This window comes from Silene latifolia, chromosome Y (genome assembly GCF_048544455.1).
Source record: "Silene latifolia isolate original U9 population chromosome Y, ASM4854445v1, whole genome shotgun sequence".
In the NCBI taxonomy this organism is placed as follows: domain Eukaryota; kingdom Viridiplantae; phylum Streptophyta; class Magnoliopsida; order Caryophyllales; family Caryophyllaceae; genus Silene; species Silene latifolia.
In genome coordinates this window covers 317,298,358-317,323,894 of record NC_133538.1, presented here as the reverse complement: position 1 = coordinate 317,323,894, position 25,537 = coordinate 317,298,358, and the positions used below count along the sequence as shown (strand labels likewise).

The 25,537-nt window shown below is 40.1% G+C and overlaps 3 protein-coding genes across 3 annotated transcripts; 2 read left to right on the top strand and 1 right to left on the bottom strand.

Moving 5' to 3' along the window:
* The first annotated feature begins 2,197 nt into the window (after positions 1 to 2,197).
* On the top strand, positions 2,198 to 2,737 carry LOC141631247 (uncharacterized). Its single transcript, XM_074443943.1, has one exon. The coding sequence runs from the start codon at positions 2,198 to 2,200 to the stop codon at positions 2,735 to 2,737; it is 540 nt and encodes a 179-aa protein (XP_074300044.1).
* A 7,643-nt stretch (positions 2,738 to 10,380) lies between these two features.
* On the top strand, positions 10,381 to 22,345 carry LOC141631245 (uncharacterized). Its single transcript, XM_074443942.1, has 7 exons — positions 10,381 to 10,562; positions 17,783 to 17,894; positions 18,270 to 18,392; positions 18,690 to 18,788; positions 19,606 to 19,731; positions 20,088 to 20,203; positions 22,282 to 22,345. The coding sequence occupies exons 1-7, from the start codon at positions 10,381 to 10,383 to the stop codon at positions 22,343 to 22,345; spliced, it is 822 nt and encodes a 273-aa protein (XP_074300043.1).
* Positions 22,346 to 23,437: 1,092 nt separating this feature from the next.
* Positions 23,438 to 24,085, bottom strand: LOC141631244 (uncharacterized). Its single transcript, XM_074443941.1, has one exon. It carries the CDS (start codon positions 24,083 to 24,085, stop codon positions 23,438 to 23,440), a length of 648 nt encoding a protein of 215 aa, XP_074300042.1.
* Positions 24,086 to 25,537: the final 1,452 nt, after the last annotated feature.

Below are 25,537 nucleotides of genomic sequence, written 5' to 3'. Positions count from 1 at the left end.
GAAAATTCAACTTTAGGGCAGTGATGGTCATCACGCCACGACAAATCTCTCCTATGTTCCGTAAGATTTACTATTCATTGTTTCCGTAAGATCAACTGTACTGAATTGTAGCTAAAGGCAATTTAGAAGTTGGGTTGTAGTTGAATCTTCGTTCACATATTTCAATGAGATCATATCTACTGTCTATTATAAGGCACAAATTCTCATTGAAGACGGGCACGTACTATCCATCACAAGCTGAAGACGGATAGTGCACCTCTCACAGTATGCAAGTGGCACTCTCATATAACGTACCCTGAGATTATGGCTCATGGTTATGGTTAGAACTACTATAACTTTTAGTTTCGTGTCAAGTTTATGGTTGAGGTAAGTATAACTTCAAGTTATATATGTTGAAGTTGTAGTCGAGGTTACTATAACCTCGCATCTAAAGTTCATGTTACGACTGAGGTTACTATAAACTTGGTTGTTTTTACTTGTTTCACATATTGCCTCGTGTTCAGTTATTATATGACATTGTGTTTGCATATATCTTTAGTCACTCTTGTTCGTATGATAAAGAGGATAGTCAGTTATACTATCCAATGAGTTGAGTCATGATGTTGTTCACGCATGTTGGTACGGTCAGTTACACTGTGCATTTGTTTGTTGGCTAGTTTGAGTAGATTACGGTAGTTACGGTTATGTGTTATCGAAATGGACAAAAGCCATGTTTCGAGAATTTATTTTGATCTATGTTCGGGATTGGGCAGAGGCAGTGGTTATACGCTATGTTCCCCGAGTGTCGTTCGGTGTACAGTTATTACACCGAAAGTCTGGCCAGGTCTTAGACATATAGGCAGTGGTTATGCGCTATACATAGTACCATGGAGGCAGTGGTTATACGCTCCACACCGATGGAGGCAGTGGTTATACACTCCGTCAGCTAGAGGCAGTGGTTATACACTCTGTCAAGTTAGAGGCAGTGGTTATACGCTCTAACGGGCGTTTGCTCTATTCGCTATGCTTTGTTTCTAGCTTTGTGCCTTTTGTTGATGTGGATTATGTGTCACTATATTCGCTATGCTTTAATGCTATCATTGTGCCTTAATTTGTTATGGGTCATGTGCTACTTTGGTTGTAAGGGTACATGGTCTAATGGTTGCATATGGTCTAGGTTTGCAGTGTCGCATTCGTCTAAGATTGGTGAAGTTATGATAAGATGTATTGGGTTTTCATGAGTATAGATGGTCTTGCATGTTTACTTGTTTTACATTTCAATTGATAATGATTGTTAGTTATATTCAGTTGTTGTAAACATGACTGGAAGAGCATCTAGTTACTCCCGACTAATTGACGACCCCCATTCTCAGGTTGTTTAGATGATTTGCTGTTTGGATGATATCTTGTTGGGGAAGTACTGTGCGGCGAGATGAATAATAAATTAGGAGTTTGTTTTCATGTTTTGAGAACCTTGAATAATGTATTAGTTTGGTTTTCAGTTTTAGTAGCGAACCGGATTGGTCAGGGTTTTTCGCCACCTTGACCCTTTTATCGTTGTTATACTTTGATAAATCCTTTTTATATACGTTTTTCCTTTGTTTTATAATTCGGATTGTTACAGTTGCTATCAGAGCGAACACTGTCCCAATTCTCGCTTAGTTAATAACTAAAATGAATGGCCTAGTTAATGAGTGGAGTAAATGGGGTAGAAACTAATAGGATTTGTTGGTTTTCTTATGTTTGTAGAGTGTATGAGTAGTTGTCTGGAGTCGTAGTTAGGTTCTACCACTGATAACGAGATTTTGTTCTTGCAGATGGTGCATAACGCGAATGGTGAGATCGATGCTAATCGCATTAGGAGACTTGAGGCCGCTTTGGCATCTATAGCTGAAGGTTTCACTAATCACCTCAACAACAATAATAACAACAACAACTATCCACAGCAGACTATGTTCGACCGCTTTGCTTATCATCGTCCCCCTACCTATGATGGTGCAAATGATCCTACTGCTTTGGAGGCTTGGATCCGAGAGATCGAGAAGTTGTTCCTCGCTACTGGTTGTCCTGTGGATCAGAAGGTGGATATTGCCACCTATTATCTGAAGGATGAGGCCGACAACTGGTACGCTTTTACTAGAGCTGGTTTGGAAGTTCAGCCAGGGTAAGGTTGGGTTGTTTTCTCTGAGGCTCTAAAGAAAAGTTTTATCTCCAGGAGATGCGCCGGCATGAGGAGAAGGAGTTACTTCGTTTGCAGCAGGGTTCCATGAATGTTGAGGAGTACACCAACAAGTTCGTGAAGCTCTCACGATTTGTTACTTCTGTCGCTATGGACGAGGTTTCGAGGACTCGTCGCTACGAGAAGAATCTAGCTCCTAAGGTCCAGACTGATATGTCTGGTATTCCTTCGACATCTTTCCAGCAGGCTTATGATCGTGCTCTCAGCATTTACGATTCTGTTCTTGCTACCGAGGCTGAGGAGAGTGCAAAGAGTAAGTTCGTGAAGAGGCCATATGTTGCACCTAGTGCTCCCCAAAAGAAGAAAAACTTCGATGCTCGTCCGTCTGCTTCCCGTGATCAAAACCAGTTCAAGAAAAATGACTTGTGTTTTCCTTGCGGGAAAGCTTACCACCCAGGTACGAGTTGCGCTCCTGGTACTCCGATCACATGTTTCACGTGCAAAGCTCTGGGACACAGGGCTGTTGATTGTCCCAGAAGCCAAAGTTTAATGCTCCGAAGACTGGCCGTGTGTTTGTGATGAGTCGTGCCGAGGCAGATGCTAATCCAGATGTAGTTATGGGTACTTTTCTGGTTCACTCTTTATCTGCTTTTGTTCTTTTTGATACGGGTGCATCGATGTGTTCCGAATCCTTTTCCGTCCGAGATGGACTCACCATAGAAGATATCCATGTGGTTAAGGAATTCGCGATTGTCTTTCCTGACGATCTACCTAGTATTCCTCCTGAGCGAGATGTAGAGTACTTAATTGAGTTGTTGCCTAGTGTTGGTCCCATTTCAAAAGCTCCATATCGTATGGCACCAGCTGAGTTACAGGAACTTAAGAAGTAATATGAGGAGATGATCGATAAGGGTATTTGTAACACCCCTATCTACCAAGGAGCCTTAACAAGACCCTCCCCAGCAGATACGGGCAATACTATCTCGGTTGCCCGAGGAATAATATATCATAACGTCAATAAAAGAACTATTTAAAGTTTATTACAAGTTTAACTCAAAAGAAAGATACAACTGCTATCAAACAACTATCAACTATGATGAGACTACTCCATTCCAAGACTCAGTGAAAGACTCGTCCCTCCAACGCACCCAGATAAGCTCTATACATCAACACCTGCTAAGACCGACTGCTCACCATAATGGATCACGGCAGACGCCTAACAAGAAGAAACACAGATAACCACATAAGGTCAGTAACTGAAGAATAATAGACAACACAAGATACAGTACAACACAAAAATCTCCAACTCCAATAATCCATCAATCACCTGACTAACCCGAAGGTAAAGTCCTGCCTGAATATCCATCGCAACAAATATTCCACACCGCCAGTGGGGACCGCCTTACCACCTAAGCCCCGCTCAAACGATAGTGCGAATGAATCATGTCCATTAATGTGCACATCCCCCTTGTGACAGGAACCACAAGGGGCGAATAAAGGGCGTGAAGCCATTCCCGAGGATGACTTCACTCAGCCAAGGACGCACCCCGCACATAAACACAACGATACTATCACACAATCAACAACACCATACACCACACATGACAATCAATCAACAGTATAGATTAGGAAAATCTACCTTGAGCAATTAGCAGCAACACCGTATACTTACACACGAAGACAAGACAACCTCCATCAACACCTATCACCAATAGTTGGAAAAACCTATTACTAACAACCATAACCATAAAGGAACCTGAAGATGATGATGATGACTTTCCTACACTCGACATTCCGGCGACAAGACCGCTACCCGACTAAAGTCTCCATTCCCATGGTGTCTCCAAGTGTAAAGGATCTCAAAAGGTTAAAGTTTGGTGATAGAGAAGGTGTATAGTCGATTAGGTTTAGGAAGAAATGAAAAAGAAACTGATTTGGGTTTACGACTTCACGATTTATAATTTACCGCTGAACTCGCCGTACTCGATCGAGTATGGGACTTACTCGCTCGAGTGGCCTTTACTTGATCGAGTCACTCTACTCAATCAAGTTGCCTACGCTAGATCGAGTTCCCACATCCCGTAGGTTACTATGACGCAAGCTCGCTAGTGTCAAAGGTTCCAAGGATCTAACATATGTTCAAGGTCAGTCAACAGGCAGTTAACGGGTCCATAACCGGGCGGGTATTACAGTCTTCCCCCCTTAAAAAGAACTTTGTCCCCGAAGTTCAACTCATCGTCTCCCACAAACCGAAAGTGTATTCTAAGTCAAGATAACCGACCACAACCCAACCTCCTATGCCGACGAATCATCATCGTCCTCTCATACGAACATACTATCAACCGCAACTCCATTCCGAGTCATCATCCACATGTTAACAATTAAGAAGGTACACAGCCACAAACTATTACTTCTACTTTACCAAAGGGATTGAACACCATATAACGTCATACGCTATACACACCATACCAATTCGACACAATCAATTTACTTATTTAACAAACAATTAAACTATTAAATACTCCATCCATAAATTACCAACTAAATTTTTCAATAAGTGTTTAGATCATCTAATCAACAATTAATATTACCTAGCACATGATTAAATTACTTCACAAATGATTAAATTACTTGAACAGCAATTAAATTATTTTACAGAAATAATAATTAAATTACCCATAAAGTACTTAAAAGATGACATTTTTGGCATTTTTCACGCGCGACATTACTCTTCCCCTATTAAAAGGAACTTCGTCCCCGAAGTTCACCTTTAGAGCTATATCATAATAAAATGAAAATCACAACCAATCTTTCTCTTGACATTACAAAGTTATCATGGATTTGTGTTAACATATAAGATAGAAATGACACAAAAGCAAATTTGCCATGCCCAGCAATACCGCGCGATGTATATATAGAAATTAGAAGTAGTTCATACATGTACCATCATGACGAAATGATTACTAAACATAACCGTTCAAAACTTACTATTAAACAATTATATAAACTTAACAACCGCATAGAACGATATTTTAAGAAAATTAGTAACCACATAGAATTAAAATCATTGCATATCGTCCTGATACCACTCATATATAAGTAAAAAAGTATAACGATAACTATCGATGGTCTTAATAACAACATATAAGTCAAAAAAATACTCTACAGTGCCAAGTAAGGCAACAGAAAATGGTCTCTATATACCAACAACGGTACTCGATCGAGTTAGGTGTACTCGATCGAGTACAGGGTGGGTTACTCGATCGAGTTACACATACTCGATCGAGTATGTAAAGATCAGAATGTTCATTAAAACATCATATACATGGCACTCGATCGAGTTGAAGCTACTCGATTGAGTAACTCTAAGTCAGAATGTCCTCAAATGCGTGACAAGCAAAGAAATATAACAAAGTTCGGAGTTTCAACCCCGACATCCATGTACCTACACCAAGTTTAGAAGATCCAAACACAAAGTACGGCCTTATGGCCAATTACAAACCGAAATAAAATCCAACTACCGACAAAATAAATGTAACAATCCAATCATAAGTCTGCTAAAACAAGCATCAAACAAGGAAAGATCTCTGGAGGTCACCGCCTCGATCCTCCTATATATCATCATATCCTCTTGCTCCCGAGGTGCCAGCTCCCGACGTGCCTCCTCCGGTAGTAGCTCATGTGCTGGGGTCTCCTCCGATCCTCCATGGTGCAAGGCACCCATAGGGGTTGCACAAACTGAGACTCCCCAACCACCTCTCTCGCTCTGCGGGGTTATCTCCCCTCCCTGGGCACCTGGTCCTCCTTCCTAGCATGATATCTCCCAAACGGCTCAGGCATCTCCTCCTTAAGGTCATCCATGATCAAGTATGTCTGATTGGGGAGACTAGCCTCCACACTCCCAGGGCAGCCTCAATCAACTGCTCGCTCACAAGTAGGTGGTCTGAGTTAGGCACTCTCATCCAACTCCTCCCCCGTACTCTCCAAGCTAAACTTCCATCATCCAAAACCCGCAGCCACTTCTGATGAATGAAGTAGGCCTTATCCAAGGTCGGAATGATGGGACACATGGGTTTGAGAGCCGAAGAAGCCTCAAAGGTGATCAACAACTCAGCTAGCCGGGTGGCGATAGCGCCACAACTAAGGTGGCGAGTCGAAGACTTAGCCATCAAGGCCAAACTAGCACACACTATCGCCGGGGCACTGTAAGCAAACCTTTTCTCCCGGGTAGGGTTAAGGTAATATATCAACAACATCACCTCATATGAGTTAAGCTTACTCACATCCTTCCTCCCGTAAAGTAAACAAGTCAACGATTGGAGAAAGATCTTTAAGGTCATGTGCTGAACATCATTGATCAACATAGCACTCGAGGTCAGGACAGATCTACCGGTAAACAAAGGTAGGTAGCTACTAGTACCACACTCAGTCGGGACATCAATAAGATATCCCTTCTTGGCCCGGGTAAGCCTCAGGTGATCGGAAAACTGGTCAAGGGTCATATAAAAGCTCGTATTCATCAGCCGAAAACCCACCATCTTCTCAGCCACATCATAGATAAAAGAACTCATAAACTCAAGGGTCAAAAAGGCATACGAATGTTTCCTCAAGTGGTACAACCCCTCCAAACCCAACACCTCAAAGATGTGATGGACATCTACCTCTATTTTTAACTCCTCCAAAACAACCGGGTCTATGCACCTTGTCGGTCTCAAGGTGCGGTCTAGCAAACTAACAAAGGCATCCCTATGTTTAAAATCAGCAAAGATTACCGTCGGATACCTAGGTACCGGTGGAACAACGAGTCCTTGGCATCCTTCACCTACCTCCTCCGCGGCGGCAGTGTTAGCTCGGGTCCTCTTGGTTTGTCATGTAGCAGTAGTTCTCGGCATCTGTTTCAACATAGTTTAGCCACACATCGGGTTTTACAAATTCAAAATAGAAACTTTCACTTGCCATATACGAAAAAGATGATGCTTAAGATAAATTTCATGTTAAAACATGAAAATTTTGATGGGAAAATATGATTTTACCAATTCCTCTTACTTCTCACAATCCATAAAAAAAAAGATGGTTTAAAATTCCAAAATATGAAGTTTAAGCAAGTTGTTGAATTAACCGGGCCGCACTTTCACTAAATCTAAGCTCAATAAGTCGATTATTGTAGTAAAATTGGGACAAAATTTCAGCTTTGTGCACTTTTAAGGGAGTTTTATGACGATTTTTGATGAAATTAACCTAAATCAAGCACCAAACATGATACTACTGGCATCCCTTACCCTTTTTCAACACTTTAAGATGAATTTAATGAACAAAATCCAAAATTCGGGGCAAACCCTAGAAAAATATGGGTTGATTATTGTCACAAATCGGGTTTAGTTTGTAATTCCTAGCATCAATAACAATGATTCAAGGTAGTTTCTATCAAAATCCAACAATTACAACACAAAATTAGGGTATAAAAACCGAATTTTCAGAAGATCCAACACGAACACATGCTTCAAATTGCTTTAAAATTAAAGAAAAGAGTAGAGGTTTACCTTGAATTAGTTTCCAAACGAAATTGATGGATGAACTAAGATGATTTGGAAGAAAACCAAGCACAAATACACCAAAGCTTTGTAGAGAAAGAAATTCTATGAGAGTTTTGAGGTTTTGAAAAAAGTAATAAGAAGAAAGAATAAGGAGAGTTAGGGATTTAAATCCCGAAAACTATAAAACCCGTGTTCTGTAGAAGCGGTACTCAATCGAGGATATGCGGTACTCGATCAAGTAGCCTCTACTCGATCGAGTTGGGGTTGCTCGGTCGAGTTTTGACGTTGGCAGAATTGACTTTAATTCTGTTTCCTAGCAAACTCGATCGAGTGATCCACCTACTCGGTCGAGTAAGGCCTACTCGGTCGAGTACACCCTCGTACTCGGTCGAGTAAGTCAAAACTCTCAACGAAAGATTACGAATTGTTTGGTCGTTCCTGCAAAACAACAAATCATTCGGAGTCTAAGGCATACTTACAACTCATCACTAATTATCCTTATACCATTACTATCGATTATCCTTTCCTTACATATAACACAATTACCGCAATTAAAACATTATAATCTTACTCAATTACATTCCAAACAACATACGATTTGATTCTACATTACGTACTTTAATCCACACATTCACTCATATCAGTAACGATATTCTACCTTATTCATATGCACATCAAATCTTACAACACAACTTGCTCATAAGGTTTCATTAAACATTGCAAACTCATAAACTAGTTATCAACTTTCGTGTTACCACATATCTCCATGTATACTTCCAACACACCCTATCGTCCACCCACATACTTAAGCATACACAACTATACAAACAATTACGCATCACATGTTCCTATCATCCACACACACACATACAAGACATTACCTTTATACACATATATATCGCATATTACACACATAGGCACACACAATTTCCGACTCCATATTCCCATTCGAAGAGGTTGGCTTAAGCATATTGGGGCCAGGATTTTGGAATGAGGGCGCCTTCTCACCCAAAATCAGACAATTCAAGGGGCTCCCAACACATATACACCAGGTTCATTTTATTAGACTCGCTACATTCATTATGTTTATTGGCTACAAGTTCCAAAATCGTCGCTCTGATACCACTTTGTAACACCCCTATCTACCAAGGAGCCTTAACAAGACCTTCCCCAGCAGATACGGGCATTACCATCTCGGTTGCTCAAGGAATAGTATATCATAACGTCAAGAAAAGAACTATTTAAAGTTTATTATAAGTTTAACTCAAAATAAAGATACACTTGCTATCAAACAACTATCAACTATGGTGAGACTACTTCATGCCAAGACTCGGTGAAAGACTCGTCCCTCCAACGCACCCAGATAAGCTCCACACATCAAAACCTGCTAAGACCGACTACTACCATAATGGATCACGGCAGACACATAACAAGAAGAAACACAGACAACCACACAAGGTCAGTAACTGAAGAACAATAGACAACACAAGGTATAGTAAAACACAAAAATCTCAAACACCAATAATCCATCAATCACCTGACTAACCCGAAGGTGAAGTCCTGCCGGAATATCCATCGCAAAAGATATTCCACACCACCAGTGGGGACCGCGGCCTTACCACCTAAGCCCCGCTCAAACCATAGAGCGAATAACCCATGTCCATTAATATGCACACCCCCCTTGTGACGTGAACCATAAGGGGAGAATCAAGGGCATGAAGCCATTCCCAATGATAACTTCACTCATCCAGGGATGCACCTCGCACACAAACACATTGATACTATCACACAATCAACAACACCATTCACCACACATGACAATCAATCAATAGTACTGAGTAGGAAAACCTACCTTTAACAATTAGCAGCAACACTGCATACATCCATACGAAGATAAGACAACCTCCATCAACACCGATCACCAACAATAGGGAAAACCCTATTACTAACAACCATAACCATAAAGGAACCTGAGGATGATGATGATGACTTACCTATACACGACATTCCGGCGACAAGATCGTTACGCAACTCAAGTCTCTATCCCCATGGTGTCTCCAAGTGTAAAGGATCTCAAAAGGTTGAAGGTTGGTGATAGAGAAGCTGTATCATCGATTAGGTTTAAGAAGAAATAAAAAAGAAACTGATTTGAGTTTACGACTTCAACGATTTATAATTTACCACTGAACTCGCCGTACTCGATCGAGTATGGGACTTACTCGATTGAGTGGCCTCTACTTGATCGAGTCACTCTACTCGATCGAGTAGCCTATGCTAGATCAAGTTCCCACATCCCATAGGTTACTATGACGCAAGGTCGCTAGTGTGAAAGGTTCCAAGGGTCTAACATGTGTCCAAGGTCAGTCAACAGCAATCAACGGGTCCCTAACAGGGCGGGTATTACAGTTTTATCGACCAAGTGCTTCGCCGAGGGGTACTTCAGTTTTGTTCGTCCAGAAGAAGGATTGTAATATGCGGTTGTACATCGACTACCGTGAGCTGAATAAGGTTACTATCATGAATAAGTATCCTTTGCCGAGGATCGAGGATTTGTTCGATCAGTTTCGTGGTGCTAGTGTGTTTTCTAAGATCGATCTGAGGTCAGGTTATCATCAGATTCCAGTTAGGAAAGAGGATATTCCTAAGACTGCGTTTCTTTCGAGGTATTGCACCTATGAGTTCGTGGTAATGCTGTTTGGGTTAATGAATGCACCTGCAATTTTCATGGATCAGATGAACCGCACTATCAGCAAGTATTTGGATAAGTATGATATGGTGTTCATAGATGACATACTGATTTACTCGAGAGATGAGGCTGAGCACGAAAGTCATCTTCGTGTTATTTTGGAGACTCTGCGTAAGCAGAAATGGTATGTTAAGTTCTCAAAGTGCGAGTTTTGGCTAAGGGAAGTGACTTTCTTGGGCCATATAATATCTGGCGATAGAGTTATGATTGATCCGTCGAAGATACGAGCCATAGTCGAGTGGATGAGTCCGAAGAACATGAACGAGATTTGAAGTTTCCTTGGTCTTGCTGGGTGCTATTGTCGGTTTGTGCATGATTTCTCTAAAATCGCGAGGCCGATGACTCAGTTAATGAAGAAGTAATCTAAGTTCATTTGGACTGAGGCTTATGAATCTGCATTCCAGCAGTTGAAGAAGAGGTTCACTACTGCTCCTGTGTTGACTCTACCAAAAGATAGCTTTGAGTTTGATGTCTACTGCGATGCCTGTAAGGCCTATCAAAACAGCACTAAAGGAAAGATTAGAACGGCCTCAAGGGAGAAATCACCTGAGGCTAAAAACAGATAAAATGAAACAAGTAAATAATTATTTGCCTCCCCGGCAACGGCGCCAAAATTTGATATTGTCGTTTCGTACCAAAAATAAATACCTAAGTACTACTAACAGAAGTCAGCGGTAAGTAGGGTCGATCTCCACAGGGAGGCGGTTTACTATCTATTTGTCTATTTATCTGTCTAATGTCACAATGCTGGGGATTTGATTGATTTGAACTAACTAAACTACTGAGGCCAAAGGCAAGAGAAAAGGAATAAAGGAAATTAACAATGAGAGAAAAGAAATATGCTAGGAGTCGGTCCTTCGTGGCAGCTACACTATCGGGTTTACTGAGACGATTAAACTATTGATAAGAAGAGCTATGGTCGTCACCTTTCGGTCCTTAAACCGCCCTAGAGCGTAAATAGCTTAGCTTTCGCCCTCACTACGATACCCTATTGTAATTAAGCAAGCCTTCCCTTCCAATCTTTCGATCCAGGTCGGGGTTAACTACTTTTATAAATTGGTCTCCTCCATGCATACATTCAACCTAATAACAATTAAATTGCCTAATACAATTTTTATCGCAAGACTAATCTAATCAAGTCGATCCTAACATATTTCTACCACGGCTTCCCTAATCCTAACATATTAAGGGGAATTAGCTAGATATGGAATAAATTAGAACAAGAAATAAAGAAGAAGAAGGAACAATAAACATTAAATTAAAGAGAGAAAAGGGAAGAAAGAATTACTGGAATTAATCCGGAAATTAAGAACAAAGTATCAGTAGCAATGATAGAGCAAAGTAACGTCTGATAGTGTCAGATGAAAAAAAAGAGGGCCCGTTTACAATGATTTCCTACTCCTATTTATAAGAAAAATAGGATTTATTAAACCTAATTGACGGAAATAAGCTAAAAAGTCCAACCCATCAGCGAAACCACTCGATCGAGTAACTAAAGCTTAAACCACTCGATCGAGTAGAAAATCTACTCGATCGAGTAAACCATAAATTGAATCTACTCGATCGAGTAGAAAAAGGACTCGATCGAGCAAAATTCTACTCGATCGAGTACTTTCCAGCGACAGTTTCCTGCTTTGCGCACTGAACTTCAAACGGCTGCCATTTCTTCGTTACTTGGGCAAACAGGGTGATTCCGGTGGCATTGGAAAGCTAAAAGGACAAAATTTCATCTCCAATTGGAATCATATGAATATCTGTTTCAGAACCCGAGATATGGCTCTCCAAAGTAGGCACTAGCAATTATAAGTTCTTCCTTTGCTCGCCTAGCTATCTTTCTTCTTTGCGCATCTCAAGATAGCTACATTCCCGCTCGAAATTCACTCTTCCTCCAAATGCATGCTAAACGGACAGTAAAAGGCTTGATTTCACTACTTTATGGTCCATTCCTGCAATTAAGACAAAATACACCAAAGAAGCATATTCGGGGCATTTCGTAGCATAAAACCACGATAAAAGCATAGAAATACGTGCATAAAAAAGGCTAAAAAGACTATATAAAATGCACGTATCAAATCTCCCCAAACCAAACCTTTACTCGTCCTCGAGTAAACTAAAATGCAACTAAAGGAACGGGAAAGATAACTCAGAGCTAGCTACAAATGCCCACTTAAGCCAGTTTAATGCAAGCAAACTAACACTTATAGCAAATAGTCAAATGCAAACGAGTTATAGGATGTCTATAATAAAGCTGAACCGTCGACCTTGCAAGACCTTTAATAATGAACTCTCACGGGTCACTCTTCTCTCATGAAGCAAAGGGTGAACATATATATGTAAGAGAGAAAGAAAAAATAGTTGCTCACCTAGACTAAGACCCACATAATCATGCATGCAACTAATATGATAGATAATTCTAGCTACCGTACACACATTCCAACCAAACAAGGTCCTGTCACAGCCGAGGGCTTACAAAAATATGGTAAAGTGAGGCAAAGGGTAAGAAAAGGCAAAACATTCTATGGAAATGTGGACGTATAGGCGGCCAAGCAAGTACCTAAACAAAACAATATATCAACATCCGTTTCCAACTCAATTATGAATTAAGCACATGCCCTTCATTTGGCATAAAATCTCACCTAACCGAACTAGAAACACTCCTCAAATAATATAAGATAGAACATAGGAGCAGAAACTGACTAATCAACAAACAACGTTGCACATCTCTTTTTTCAAATTTTTCCTTTCTTTTTCTATTTTTTTTCGGTTTCTTCTTTTCTTCTTTTTCGAATTTTTTTCTCTTTTTCATTTTCGAATTCCCTTTTTTTCAACTTTTTTTTTTTTTTCTATTTCCCTCCTTTTCTTCATAAATACCAACTCCAAAACAATAGATATAAGCCAAACTTGATACAATAGACAATATACCGCAAAAAACAATCTAAACTAGCTTGACAAGGCATGCTAAATTTGGAATGTAGTTAAGGGTCAACAGACAAATTTGGCTAATGTGGAGTTAAATGGGTAAAAATGAAAGAAAGGAAAATTGTAAGCACCTCCCTACATGTGACACCAACCACTAACCCGAATGTATGTAGGCAAAAAGCAATTGAATTTCATATATGTGCAAATTGATGAACATGCTATGCAAGGAGTAACTACTCACAATCCTACATGAAACTGGTCGTAAATGACACCAGTTTATAAGGCTCTAGTTCCTTAGAAATTATAAGTAGGTTGCCAAAATTTCAGGTCAAGTCTATTCGTTCAGCTAAATTAAACATTAACTCGTAGATATGCAATAAGACAAAGCTAATAAGATAATTAATTCAATGCAAGGCTTAAGCAAAAAGACAAATATAGTGCAATTTCATCATTGAAATCTACCGTTCCGACTCAACCTATATTCTAAAATAAACATGAAGTTTTTGAATTTATAACAATTTTTATGGAATTTTTGAATTTTATAAAAATAACAGACAATGCATACATAAATTAAATATGATAACAGAAATGCAATAAAAACAAGATGCAGACACAGATATGGATGCATAACCTCCCCAAACCAAACCGTACAATGCCCCCATTGTACCAAAACATGGAAAGGAAATGCAAACTGAAGGAGAAAAAGAGAGTAAAAGCGGAAAAACTCACAAAATGTGCGAATAAAGGGACCTCCCCAAACCGACCATGAACATGGGAGGTTGCTAAAGGCCTGGAAAACCGTCTCAGGAAGCTAATCCAAGTCAATAACACTCGATAGCAGAAGAAAATCAGTCGATCGAGTGAATGGGCATTCAAAAACTGCTCGATCGAGAGGAATTCAGGTCGATCGAGTAGATTGTCTTTTTGCAGTGGTCGATCGAGTAGATTAATCACTCGATCGAGTGAATTCTTCAGCGAAAGTGCTCAATCGAGTGGAAAAACCACTCGATCGAGTGATTCTCAACGTGATTCCTGCAAAACGCAATGAAAACAGCCCGTAAACTAACAAGACTAGCATACTGAGATAATCTATAGTATAAAAACCATTTATTACAACTGAAATTAAATAAAATGCAAAATAAAATTTCCGGGTTGCCTCCCTGGTAGCGCTAGCTTCAGTCAGGTCCCAGCTCGACCTTCTTTTCTTCGAGCTTCTATAATTAATCACAATCAAAAATGACTCAAAGCGCGCAAGCATTAGATCATAAACCTGCGCATGTGCTACACAAAAGCATAAGTAGCACAAAAGTGGATTACAGAAATAGGAAATAAAAATGTAAAACCGTTTAAGTCTAACAAATTTCCTATGCGAGCTCCTAAATTTATCCACAAAATAAAGGAGCGCGGGAGCAATAGATGATAAATCAAGGTCCCGATTTAGATTAACAATTTTAAGACGGCAAGGATGGTGAAAAATTTCTAATTTATTCGTCAACATAGGAGGGGGTATATCATTAAAAGAAATAGCGCGAGTCAAACGAGGCAATATACTATTAAAACAAACAATAATAAAATTATCGTTTACTGCTTCAGGTTGGTTGCTCTCAACAATGGAATCACTGACAAAAGAATGTAATACCTCATCCGTGCTAGGAGCAAATACCGACTCAGCTGTCCTTTCGTCGCCCTCAGTGGAGTTCGTCCCGTAAATCTCAGCCTCAAGTGCATCTAACTCGGCTTTGAATAAGGGGGATTCACCGTAACCGTTATCGTCGTCAAAATTGTGATCTAAATCAAACCCACATGACGAATCATAGCTCCCAATGGCCAACTCACTCGATCGAGTAGAATTATTACTCGATCGAGCACTTCCCTCTTGATTTTCACTCGATCGAGTGAAAATATCACTCGATCGAGCACTTTTTCCTGGCAAATCACTCGATCGACCTATATTAGTCACTCGATCGAGTGATTCCTCCTGTACAAGGCTGAAATCTTTGCGTGAGGCATTGAAATATGATAGAAACTCGTCATCCGAGTTATAGAGGTCATCCTCAGCATTGGGTAACACGGTTTCCTCAGGGGAAAAACCGATCTCAGCAAGGTATACCTTTTCTTCTTGCATCTCAGCTACTAACTGAGCAATGTCAGTTTCGAGCTTAAGGAATCGAGCGTCCATATTTTTATTGCTCTCTTGCATTTGTGATACAAGCGTTACCATTGAATATGTCAGCTCCGCGATCTCTTCTATCTCCATCTCAGCTGCTAACTGAGCAACTACAGACTCGAGCTTATCAACTCGCGAGAAGTATTGTCTATCATATTCTTGCCTCACTTGCATTTGAGATGCAAGTGTCTTCACTAAAGATTCCAGCTCCGCAATTTCTTCTTCTTGTATATCAGGAGGATCTTGTTGCGGTGGACATTGATAGGGTGGATGTGGCGGCATAACTACAGCTGCTTGACTAGCTCGACTGCGCTGCTTGAACGCGTAAACTTCGTCATTCTCTGCCAAACAAAAAATTGCATCATGCCCAGCAGCACCACATCTCCCGCAGTAAGTCACCTGCTGTGCCATATAATGGGACATAGGTGGCGGGTTAAAGGTACTCAAGCCTTCCCTTTGACGATCTTTCACCTAGAACTGTCTAGGTAGTACCTGTAAGGCCTATCAAAACAGCACTAAAGGAAAGATTAGAACGGCCTCAAGGGAGAAATCCCCTGAGGCTAAAAACAGATAAAATGAAACAAGTAAATAATTATTTGCCTCCCCGGCAACGGCGCCAAAATTTGATACTGTCGTTTCGTACCAAAAATAAATACCTAAGTACTACTAACAGAAGTCAGCGGTAAGTAGGGTCGATCTCCACAGGGAGGCGGTTTACTATCTATTTGTCTATTTATCTGTCTAATGTGACAATGCTGGGGGTTTGATTGATTTGAACTAACTAAACTACTGAGGCCAAAGGCAAGAGAAAAGGAATAAAGGAAATTAACAATGAGAGAAAAGAAATATGCTAGGAGTCGGTCCACCGTGGCAGCTACACTATCTAAGCCATCGAGACGATTAAACTATTGATAAGAAGAGCTATGGTCGTCACCTTTCGGTCCTTAAACTGCCCTAGAGCGTAAATAGCTTAGCTTTCGCCCTCACTACGATACCCTATTGTAATTAAGCAAGCCTTCCCTTCCAATCTTTCGATCCAGGTCGGGGTTAACTACTTTTATAAATTGGTCTCCTGCATGCATACATTCAACCTATTAACAATTAAATTGCCTAATACAATTCTTATCGCAAGACTAATCTAATCAAGTCGATCCTAACATATTTCTACCACGGCTTCCCTAATCCTAACATATTAAGGGGAATTAGCTAGACATGGAATAAATGAGAACAAGAAATAAAGAAGAAGAAGGAACAATAAACATTAAATTAAAGAGAGAAAAGGGAAGAAAGAATTACTGGAATTAATCCAGAAATTAAGAACAAAGTATCAGTAGCAATGATAGAGCAAAGTAACGTCTGATAGTGTCAGATGAAAAAAAAGAGGACCCGTTTACAATGATTTCCTACTCCTATTTATAAGAAAAATAGGATTTATTAAACCTAATTGACGGAAATAAGCTAAAAAGCCCAACCCATCAGCGAAACCACTCGATCGAGTGATTTAAAACAACTCGATCGAGTAACTAAAGCTTAAACCACTCGATCGAGTAGAAAATATACTTGCTCGAGTAAACCATAAATTGAATCTACTCGATCGAGTAGAAAAAGGACTCGATCGAGCAAAATTCTACTCGATCGAGTACTTTCCAGCGACAGTTTCCTGCTTTGCGCACTGAACTTCAAACGGCTGCCATTTCTTCGTTACTTGGGCAAACAGGGTGATTCCGGTGGCATTGGAAATCTAAAAGGACAAACTTTCATTTCCAATTGGAATCACTTGAATATCTGTTGTAGAACCCGAGATATGGCTCTCCAAAGTAGGCACTAGTAATTAGAAGTTCTTCCTTTGCTCGCCTAGCTATCTTTCTTCTTTGCGCATCTCAAGATAGCTACATTCCCGCTCCAAATTCACTCCTCCTCCAAATGCATGCTAAATGGACGGTAAAAGAGTTGATTTCACTACTTTATGGTCCATTCCTGCAATTAAGACAAAATACACCAAAGTAGCTTATTCGGGGCATTTCGTAGCATAAAACCACGATAAAAGCATAGAAATACGTGCATAAAAAAGGCTAAAAAGACTATATAAAATGCACGTATCAGTTACTATCAAGAATAAGTATCCTTTTGCCGAGGATCGAGGATTTGTTCGATCAGTTTCGTGGTGCTAGTGTGTTTTCTAAGATCGATCTGAGGTCAGGTTATCATCAGATTCCAGTTAGGAAAGAGGATATTCCTAAGACTGCGTTTCTTTCGAGGTATTGCACCTATGAGTTCGTGGTGATGCTGTTTGGGTTAATGAATGCACCTGCAATTTTCATGGATCAGATGAACCGCACTATCAGCAAGTATTTGGATAAGTGTGACATGGTGTTCATAGATGACATACTGATTTACTCGAGAGATGAGGCTGAGCACGAAAGTCATCTTCGTGTTATTTTGGAGACTCTGCGTAAGCAGAAATGGTATGTTAAGTTCTCGAAGTGCGAGTTTTGGCTAAGGGAAGTGACTTTCTTGGGCCATATAATATCTGGCGATAGAGTTATGGTTGATCCGTCGAAGATACGAGCCATAGTCGAGTGGATGAGTCCGAAGAACATGAACGAGATTTGAAGTTTCCTTGGTCTTGCTGGGTGCTATTGTCGGTTTGTGCATGATTTCTCTAAAATCGCGAGGCTGATGACTCAGTTAATGAAGAAGTAATCTAAGTTCATTTGGACTGAGGCTTGTGAATCTGCATTCCAGCAGTTGAAGAAGAGGTTCACTACTGCTCCTGTGTTGACTCTACCAAAAGATAGCTTTGAGTTTGATGTCTACTGCGATGCGTCAAAGTTTGGGCTAGGTTGTGTCTTGATGCAGAAGGGTAAGGTTGTGGCTTATGCTTCTTGTTAGTTGAAAATTCATGAGATTAACTATCCGACTCACGATCTTGAGTTAGCAGTAGTGGTGTTTGCTCTAAATTTGTGGCGACACTATTTTTATGGAGTCTCTTACAACATTTATACGGATTATAAGAGCTTAAAGTATATCTTCACTCAGAGTGATCTTAACATGAGGCCCGTCGCAGACTATGAGGCCCGTCGCAGTGTCCGTCGCAGGTTTAAATTTGCTACGGATTATTATTCCGTCGCAGTGTGTCCGTCGCATCGAGACGTTTTTTTGTAGTGGTACAAACGTTGGTTGGAGCTGCTTAACGAGTATAAGGTTGAGCTGCAGTATCATGAGGGTAAGTCAAACATTATTGCTAATGCTTTGAGTCTTAAGGTGTGTCATGCCATGAGATCCGTGATGGTGTTACCTGACGACTTGAGTCGAGAGTTCCAGAAGATGAGCCTTGAGGTAGTTCTTCCTGGTACTCTGGATTTGAGTGCGATGGTTGCTGAACCGGAGATTCTTCATGACATCCGAGTTAAGCAAAGAGGGGAAGAATTCCTAGAATAAGTTCGAGTCGCTATAAGCGAAGGTCGCGCCAAAGGCTTCAACGTTGGACCTGATGATGGTCTGCGATTCCAAGGTCGTTGGTGTGTACCTAGCTATGAGGTCTTAAAATGTAAGATTCTCAAGGAGGTTTAGAGTACTCCCTATTCGGTTCATCCTGGGGGTGATAAGATGTACAAGGATCTGAAGCTACGGTTTTGGTGGCCGAATATGAAGAAAGAGATTGCCGAGTTTTTGAGCCGTTGCCTGATCTGTCAGAAGGTCAAGTTCGAACATCAGAGACCTGATTGTCTATTGCAACCTTTGGAGATTCCCACATTGAAATGAGATTCTATTTCGATGGATTTCGTCATGGTTTTGCCGAGGTTGCCGAGAAGAATGAATGCGATTTGGGTCGTGGTTGATAGTTTGACTAAGGTTGCGCATTTCATTCCGATAAAGGAGACTTGGAGTCTCGAGGAGCGAATGCTTGTCAGCGTGAGATCATTCGTCTTCATGGGGTTTCTAAGGATATCATCTCCCACCGTGATCCGAGGTTTTGTTCTCAGTTTTGGAAGAAGCTGCAGATGGATTTGGCAGTGAGCTTAAGATGAGTACGGCTTTCCATGCCGCAACTGATTCTTAGACTGAGCGTATGATTCAGATGCTTGAAGACATGTTGCGTGCTTGTGCTTTGGAGTTCCAAGTTAGTTGGGAGAACAGTTTACCACTGGTGGAGTTCTCCTACAACAACAGTTACCAACCTAGTATACAGATAGCTCCGTTTGAGGTACTTTATGGAAGGAAATGTCGTAGTCCTTTGTGTTGGGACGATTCTAGTGAGGGGGTCGTTCTTGGTCCAGAGTTGGTTCAAGAATCGAATGAGCATGTAAGGTTGATCCGTGAGAAGCTAAGGCAGCCCAGTATCAATAGAAGACGTATGTAGACTTGCGGCGTAGGCCGATTGAGTTAGAGGTTGGCGATATTCACCGATAAAAGGTGTCAAGAGATTTGGGATTAAGGGCAAAGCTTAGTCCTAAGTACATTGGACCTTATGAGGTGCTCGAGAGAGTTGGCGAGGTAACCTATAGGTTGGCTTTACCTCCGAATCTGTTGAAGGTTCACGATGTTTTCCATGTGTCGCAGTTGTGCCGTTATCGTAGTGATCCTTCCTATGTTCAACAGGCTGATGTTATCGAGGTTGATCCTAACTTGACTTATGAGGAACGACCTATTCGTATTTTGGAACGTCAGGAAAAGAGGTTAAGGAATAAGGTTTTACCTTTGGTTCGGGTTTTGTGGAGGAGTCAGAAGTTCGAGCAGGAAACTTGGGAAACCGAAACGTCTATGCGAGAGAAGCACCCGTATCTTTTCGAGTGAGGTAGGCCTCTTATCAAGTTTCGAGGACGTAACTTCTTTTTAGGGGGTTGGATTGTAACACCCCTAATTTCCGTAATATATTTCTTTATTTTATTTTTCCCATATTTCATATTTTATTTTCCGAGAAAATATCTTTTCTCTTTTTTAATGGGCTAAACTAGCTCGGGTTCGGTGAAGACCCGTTTCTCCATTGGAATTCACGTGTGGTTTGGAGTGGATGAGTGAGTTTTGGAACTAAGCTTGGAATAAACCCATCAACTTCTCTTATAAATAGGGGTGAAACATAAACCCTTGCATTCTTTTTCCTCCTATTTCTACAAAACCCTAAACCTAAATTCTCTCCTCTCTTCCTCCCTTGTGCCGCGCGTTTTCTGGCGCCCGCCCTTTCGTCTCCTTCGTTCTTCATCTTTTCTCGTGCCTAGATCGATCCTACTTCTTAGATCCATCAATCTTTGTCGTAAGTTTCGCAGTTTATGCGTTTTATTTATAGTTTATATATTATTAGTATATTTATTTGAATTCGTTCTTTTGGCACGTGTGAAACGGCAATGAAGGCGTGGAAGTTGCTCCTGGAGAGGACATCTACATCGTTGAGGACGATATTTAGATTTGTTTGCGTAATAAGCTAACTAAGTGTTTCTCTTTTAATTGTGTTTATGCCAATTGATGTAATTAATATGATTTAATGATTGATTTGAATGATTGGTTCATGTTTGATTGTTTATTATCATATTAATTATGTTTTCGCATGTTTCTATATGTTTTAATGTCTTAATTGTATATCACATGTTATTTGTATGTTTATTTTGGGTGTCATGAGTGCAATTAGGGTTTACGAATCAAACCCTAGTGGCGGCATGATAGATGGCCAAGAGTGGGATTCAAAGTTATAGCTAAAGCTAGTATAACCTTGATGATGATTCGAGTTGTTATAACTGAAGTTAATACAACTTTGGGTCGTGACTCTAGTTATAGCTAAAACATGTATAACCTTGGAAATATGAATCCAGGTTATAGCTGAAACTACTATAACTTTGGAACACGAGTTAAGGTTATAGCTGGAACTAAGGTACCCTGAGATTATGGCTCAAGATTATGGTTAGAACTAGTATAACTTTGAGTTTCGTGTCAAGGTTATGGTTGAGGTAAGTATAACTTCAAGTTATATATGTTGAAGTTGTAGTCGAGGTTACTATAACCTCACATACAAAGTTCATGTTAAGACGGAGGTTACTATAACGTTGGTTGTTTGTACTTGTTTCACGTATTGTCTCGTGTTCAGTTATTATATGACATTGTGTTTGAATATATCTTTAGTCACTCTTGTTCATATGATAAGTAGGATAGTTAGGTATTATACTATCCTATGAGTTCAGTCGTTATGTTGTTCACGCATGTTGGTACAGTCAGTTATACTTTGCATTTGTTTGTTGGCTAGTTTGAATAGATTACGGTAGTTACGGTTATGTGCTATCGGAATGAACCAAAGCCACCCTTCGGGGATTTATTTTTGCCTATGTTCGGGATTGGGCAGAGACAGTGGTTATACGCTTTGTTCCCCGAGTGTCGTTCGGTGTACAGTTATTGCACCGAGCATAACCTTGATGATGATTCGAGTGTTATAACTGAAGTTAGTACAACTTTGAGGTAGTGGTTATACACTCCACACCGATGGAGGCAGTGGTTATACGCTCTGTCAGCTAGAGGCAGTGGTTATATGCTCTGGCAAGTTAGAGGCAGTGGTTATACGCCCTGGCAAGTTAGAGGCAGTGGTTAGACGCTCTAATGGGGGTTCGCTCTATTCACTATGCTTTGTTGCTAGCTTTGTGCTTATGTTGCTGTGGATTGTGTATCACCATATTCGCTATGCTTTAACGCTAGCATTGTGATTTAATTTGTTATGGGTCGTGTTCTACTTTGGTTGTAAAGGTTCATGGTATAATGGTTGCATATGGTCTAGGTTTGCATTGTCGCATCCGTCTAAGATTGGTGAAGTCATGATAAGCTGTATTGGCTTTTCATGAGTATAGACGGTCTCGCATGTTTACTGGTTTTACATTTCATATGTTAATGATTGTTAGTTATATTCTATTACTCTAGTTACTCCCGACTGATTGTCGACCCCCATTCTCAGGTTGTTCAGACGATTTTCTATTTGAATGATATCTTGTTAGGGAAGTACTGTGCGGCAAGATGAATAACAAATTAGGAGTTTGTTTTCATGTTTTGAGAACCTTGAATAATGTATTAGTTTGGTTTTCGGTTTTAGTAGCGAATCGGATTGGTCAGGTGTTTCAGCCACCTTAACCCTTTTATCGTTGTCATACTCTGATAAATCCTTTTTAAATACGTTTTTCCTTTATTTTATAATCGGGGTTGTTACACTCATGGTTATAATATTGTTCCAAAACAGAGAGTAAGCTGTAGTGAGGCGAAATTCCCAAAAATTCCACCCTTAAGAATGTATGCCTTAGCCCATTTCACCCAAATGTGAGGGGCATTAGTATTTATCTTTTTAACCCAAACCATAAGTTGTGATTTGTTCCCAGCTGAGGATCTTTTTAATGTCCATTCCACCTTCTTTTCTGGGCAAACAATAACTCTCCCAGCTTTTAAACACCATCCTTCGACTACCTTCCTTGATCCCCCATAAGTAATCCTTGCACATTTTATTCATACTCTTAACAATACCTTTGGGCAACAGTACACTAGCTCCCCAGATGTTATGAAGGCCAAAAATAAGAGAGTTAATTAGAGCAATTTTACCCGCATAATGAAGTTGATGATTGGACCAATGAGAAATTCTATCCCTGATTTTGTCCAGCATAGGGAGAAACATTCTGTGTGTGAGTCTAGAACTAAAGAGAGGGAGACCCAGGTATCTAACCGGTAGTTCACCTTCAATATAGCCAGTAATTATTATTATTATTATTATTATTATTTATTTATTTATTTATTTTTTGAAATAAAGGTATTTCTCATATTTTTCCAAAAAATAGGATTACATGAGGTTTCTTACAAGAATATATCCCCTATACAATTCGTTATGCACCTCCCTTATCTTTATAAAATGTAATCTATATGTAAAGAATTGATCTATGTGTAAAGAATGTACATCAAGTATTCAAAGCTTTTACTACCTCGCCATAAACATTCTCAGAAACTTTGCTTAGAAGCAAAATGTTGACCGTAGATTGAACCTCTTTGATCAAAGCTGAGAGTTGTCTTTCTCTATTTTCAAATGCTCGGAGATTTCGCTCCTGCCAAATAGAGTACACCATGCTGCCAAGGCAACAACTAATCCAGCTATTTTTCCAACGCCTCTTTTGCTTCCTCTGATTTGTCCAAACATGGAGAAAGCAAAGATCATTACTAGCTGAAGTGAGTCTGAACCATTGCTTGATGTGCTTGAGTAACTTAATAGAGAATTGGCAATGGAAGAAGAGGTGATGGGCAGTCTCAGCCTTAGCTTTACACGAATAGCACCTGTTTACTATGGGAAGACCTTTGCTAGCAAGCAAGTCAATAGTAGCCAGTTTGCTTTGAGCTACTAACATAAGAGTGACTCGATGCCTAGATACCACGGTGCACTGCTTAATAGCTTTGAAAACAGCGATGGTTGGGTAATGCTTCCCAATTCCATCATATGCCTTACTTACAGAAAAATGCCCTCTACTGACACAATTGTTCGGCATATTTTTTACTCCCCAACTGACTGATACAAGCATTCCTAGTATGAAGAATGCTTTTGAGACTTTCAGCATAATGGTCCTTTACCTCAAGATCCCAAATGGTGCAATGTCCAAGATAATAGCTGTGTATCCATTAAATCCCAATTTCCCCTGGCTATGATCTATATGCCAAAGCCATTTGAGCACGGCTGCCTGATTCCATGCATTTACATCTTTTATCTAAAAGCCGCCTTCTTCCGATTCCACACAGATACTTCCCCAAGCTTTGAACACATGCTTCTTGGCATTATCAATTCTTCTCCAGAATATATCCCTGCTAAGCTTAGATATAACTTTACAGATCTATTTTGGAAGCAGTAAGCTTATGCACTAGAAGTTACCAAGGCCAAAGACTATAGATATTATGACCTAAATTCTCCATGCATAAGAAAGATACTTGATGGAGTAACTACCAATCAACCCCTGAATCTTGAGGATCAGGCTGTTATACATGTCTATAGTAAGCTTGGCTTGGTGAACAGGAATTCCTAGATATCTGAATGGGAGCTTGCATTCCTGGACTCCAACAGCTTTTAAGATATAAAATCTTTCACAGTATTACTAACACCACAAAAGTAAGCTTTTGTTTTCTCTAGATTAGCTTTTAGACAACAACATTTGGAAAAAGTATGAAGGATATCAGCAGCCTTTTGAACAGAGGGCAAATATCCCCTAGTAAAGATCATTAGGTCATCTGCAAACACCAAATGAGTCAAGCCAATCCTATAACATTTAGGATGAAAGGAGACATTTGGGGTTTGGCACATCACCCTAAGGCTCCTTGAGAGAAATTCCATGCTAAGGAAAAAAAAATAAGGTGAGAGGGGGTCTCTTTGTCGTAATCCACTTCTCCCTTTAAAGAACCCATGATGAGAGCCATTCACTTTAAGAGTGAACCAGGATTCTGTTACACAGCTCATTATCCATCTTATAAAAACATGAGGGAACTTGAGTTCAGTAAGCATATTATTAATGAAGTTCCATTGTAAAGTGTCAAATGCTTTGTTAATATCAATTTTCAGCATGCATCTTGGTGAAATATTCTGCCTGCCATACCCTTTAACCAACCCTTAATTCAGTATCACATTCTCAAAAAGACTTCTATGTCTAACAAAGGCAGCCTGTTCAGGCCCTACCAGAGCAGGCATTATATTTTTCAACCTATTGGTAATGATTTTGCTGATGGTCTTATTTATTGTAGAGCAGCCAGAAATAGGTCTAAAATCTTTGATAGTAAGTGGGACCTATTTTTTGGGAATTAGAGAGACAAGGGTAACATTAGCTTGCTTTGGTAAGAAGCCAATTCTGAAGAAATCCTCCACAACGAGACAAAAATCTTTGTCAACCACATCCCAAGCTGCTTTAAAAAACCCAGAATAAAACCCATCCAAGCCAAGGCTCTTGTTTGAGTTAATAGAAAAAAGAGCTTGTTTAATTTCATCCTTACTAACAGGTCTAGTGAGAATTATGTGATCAGATTCCTAA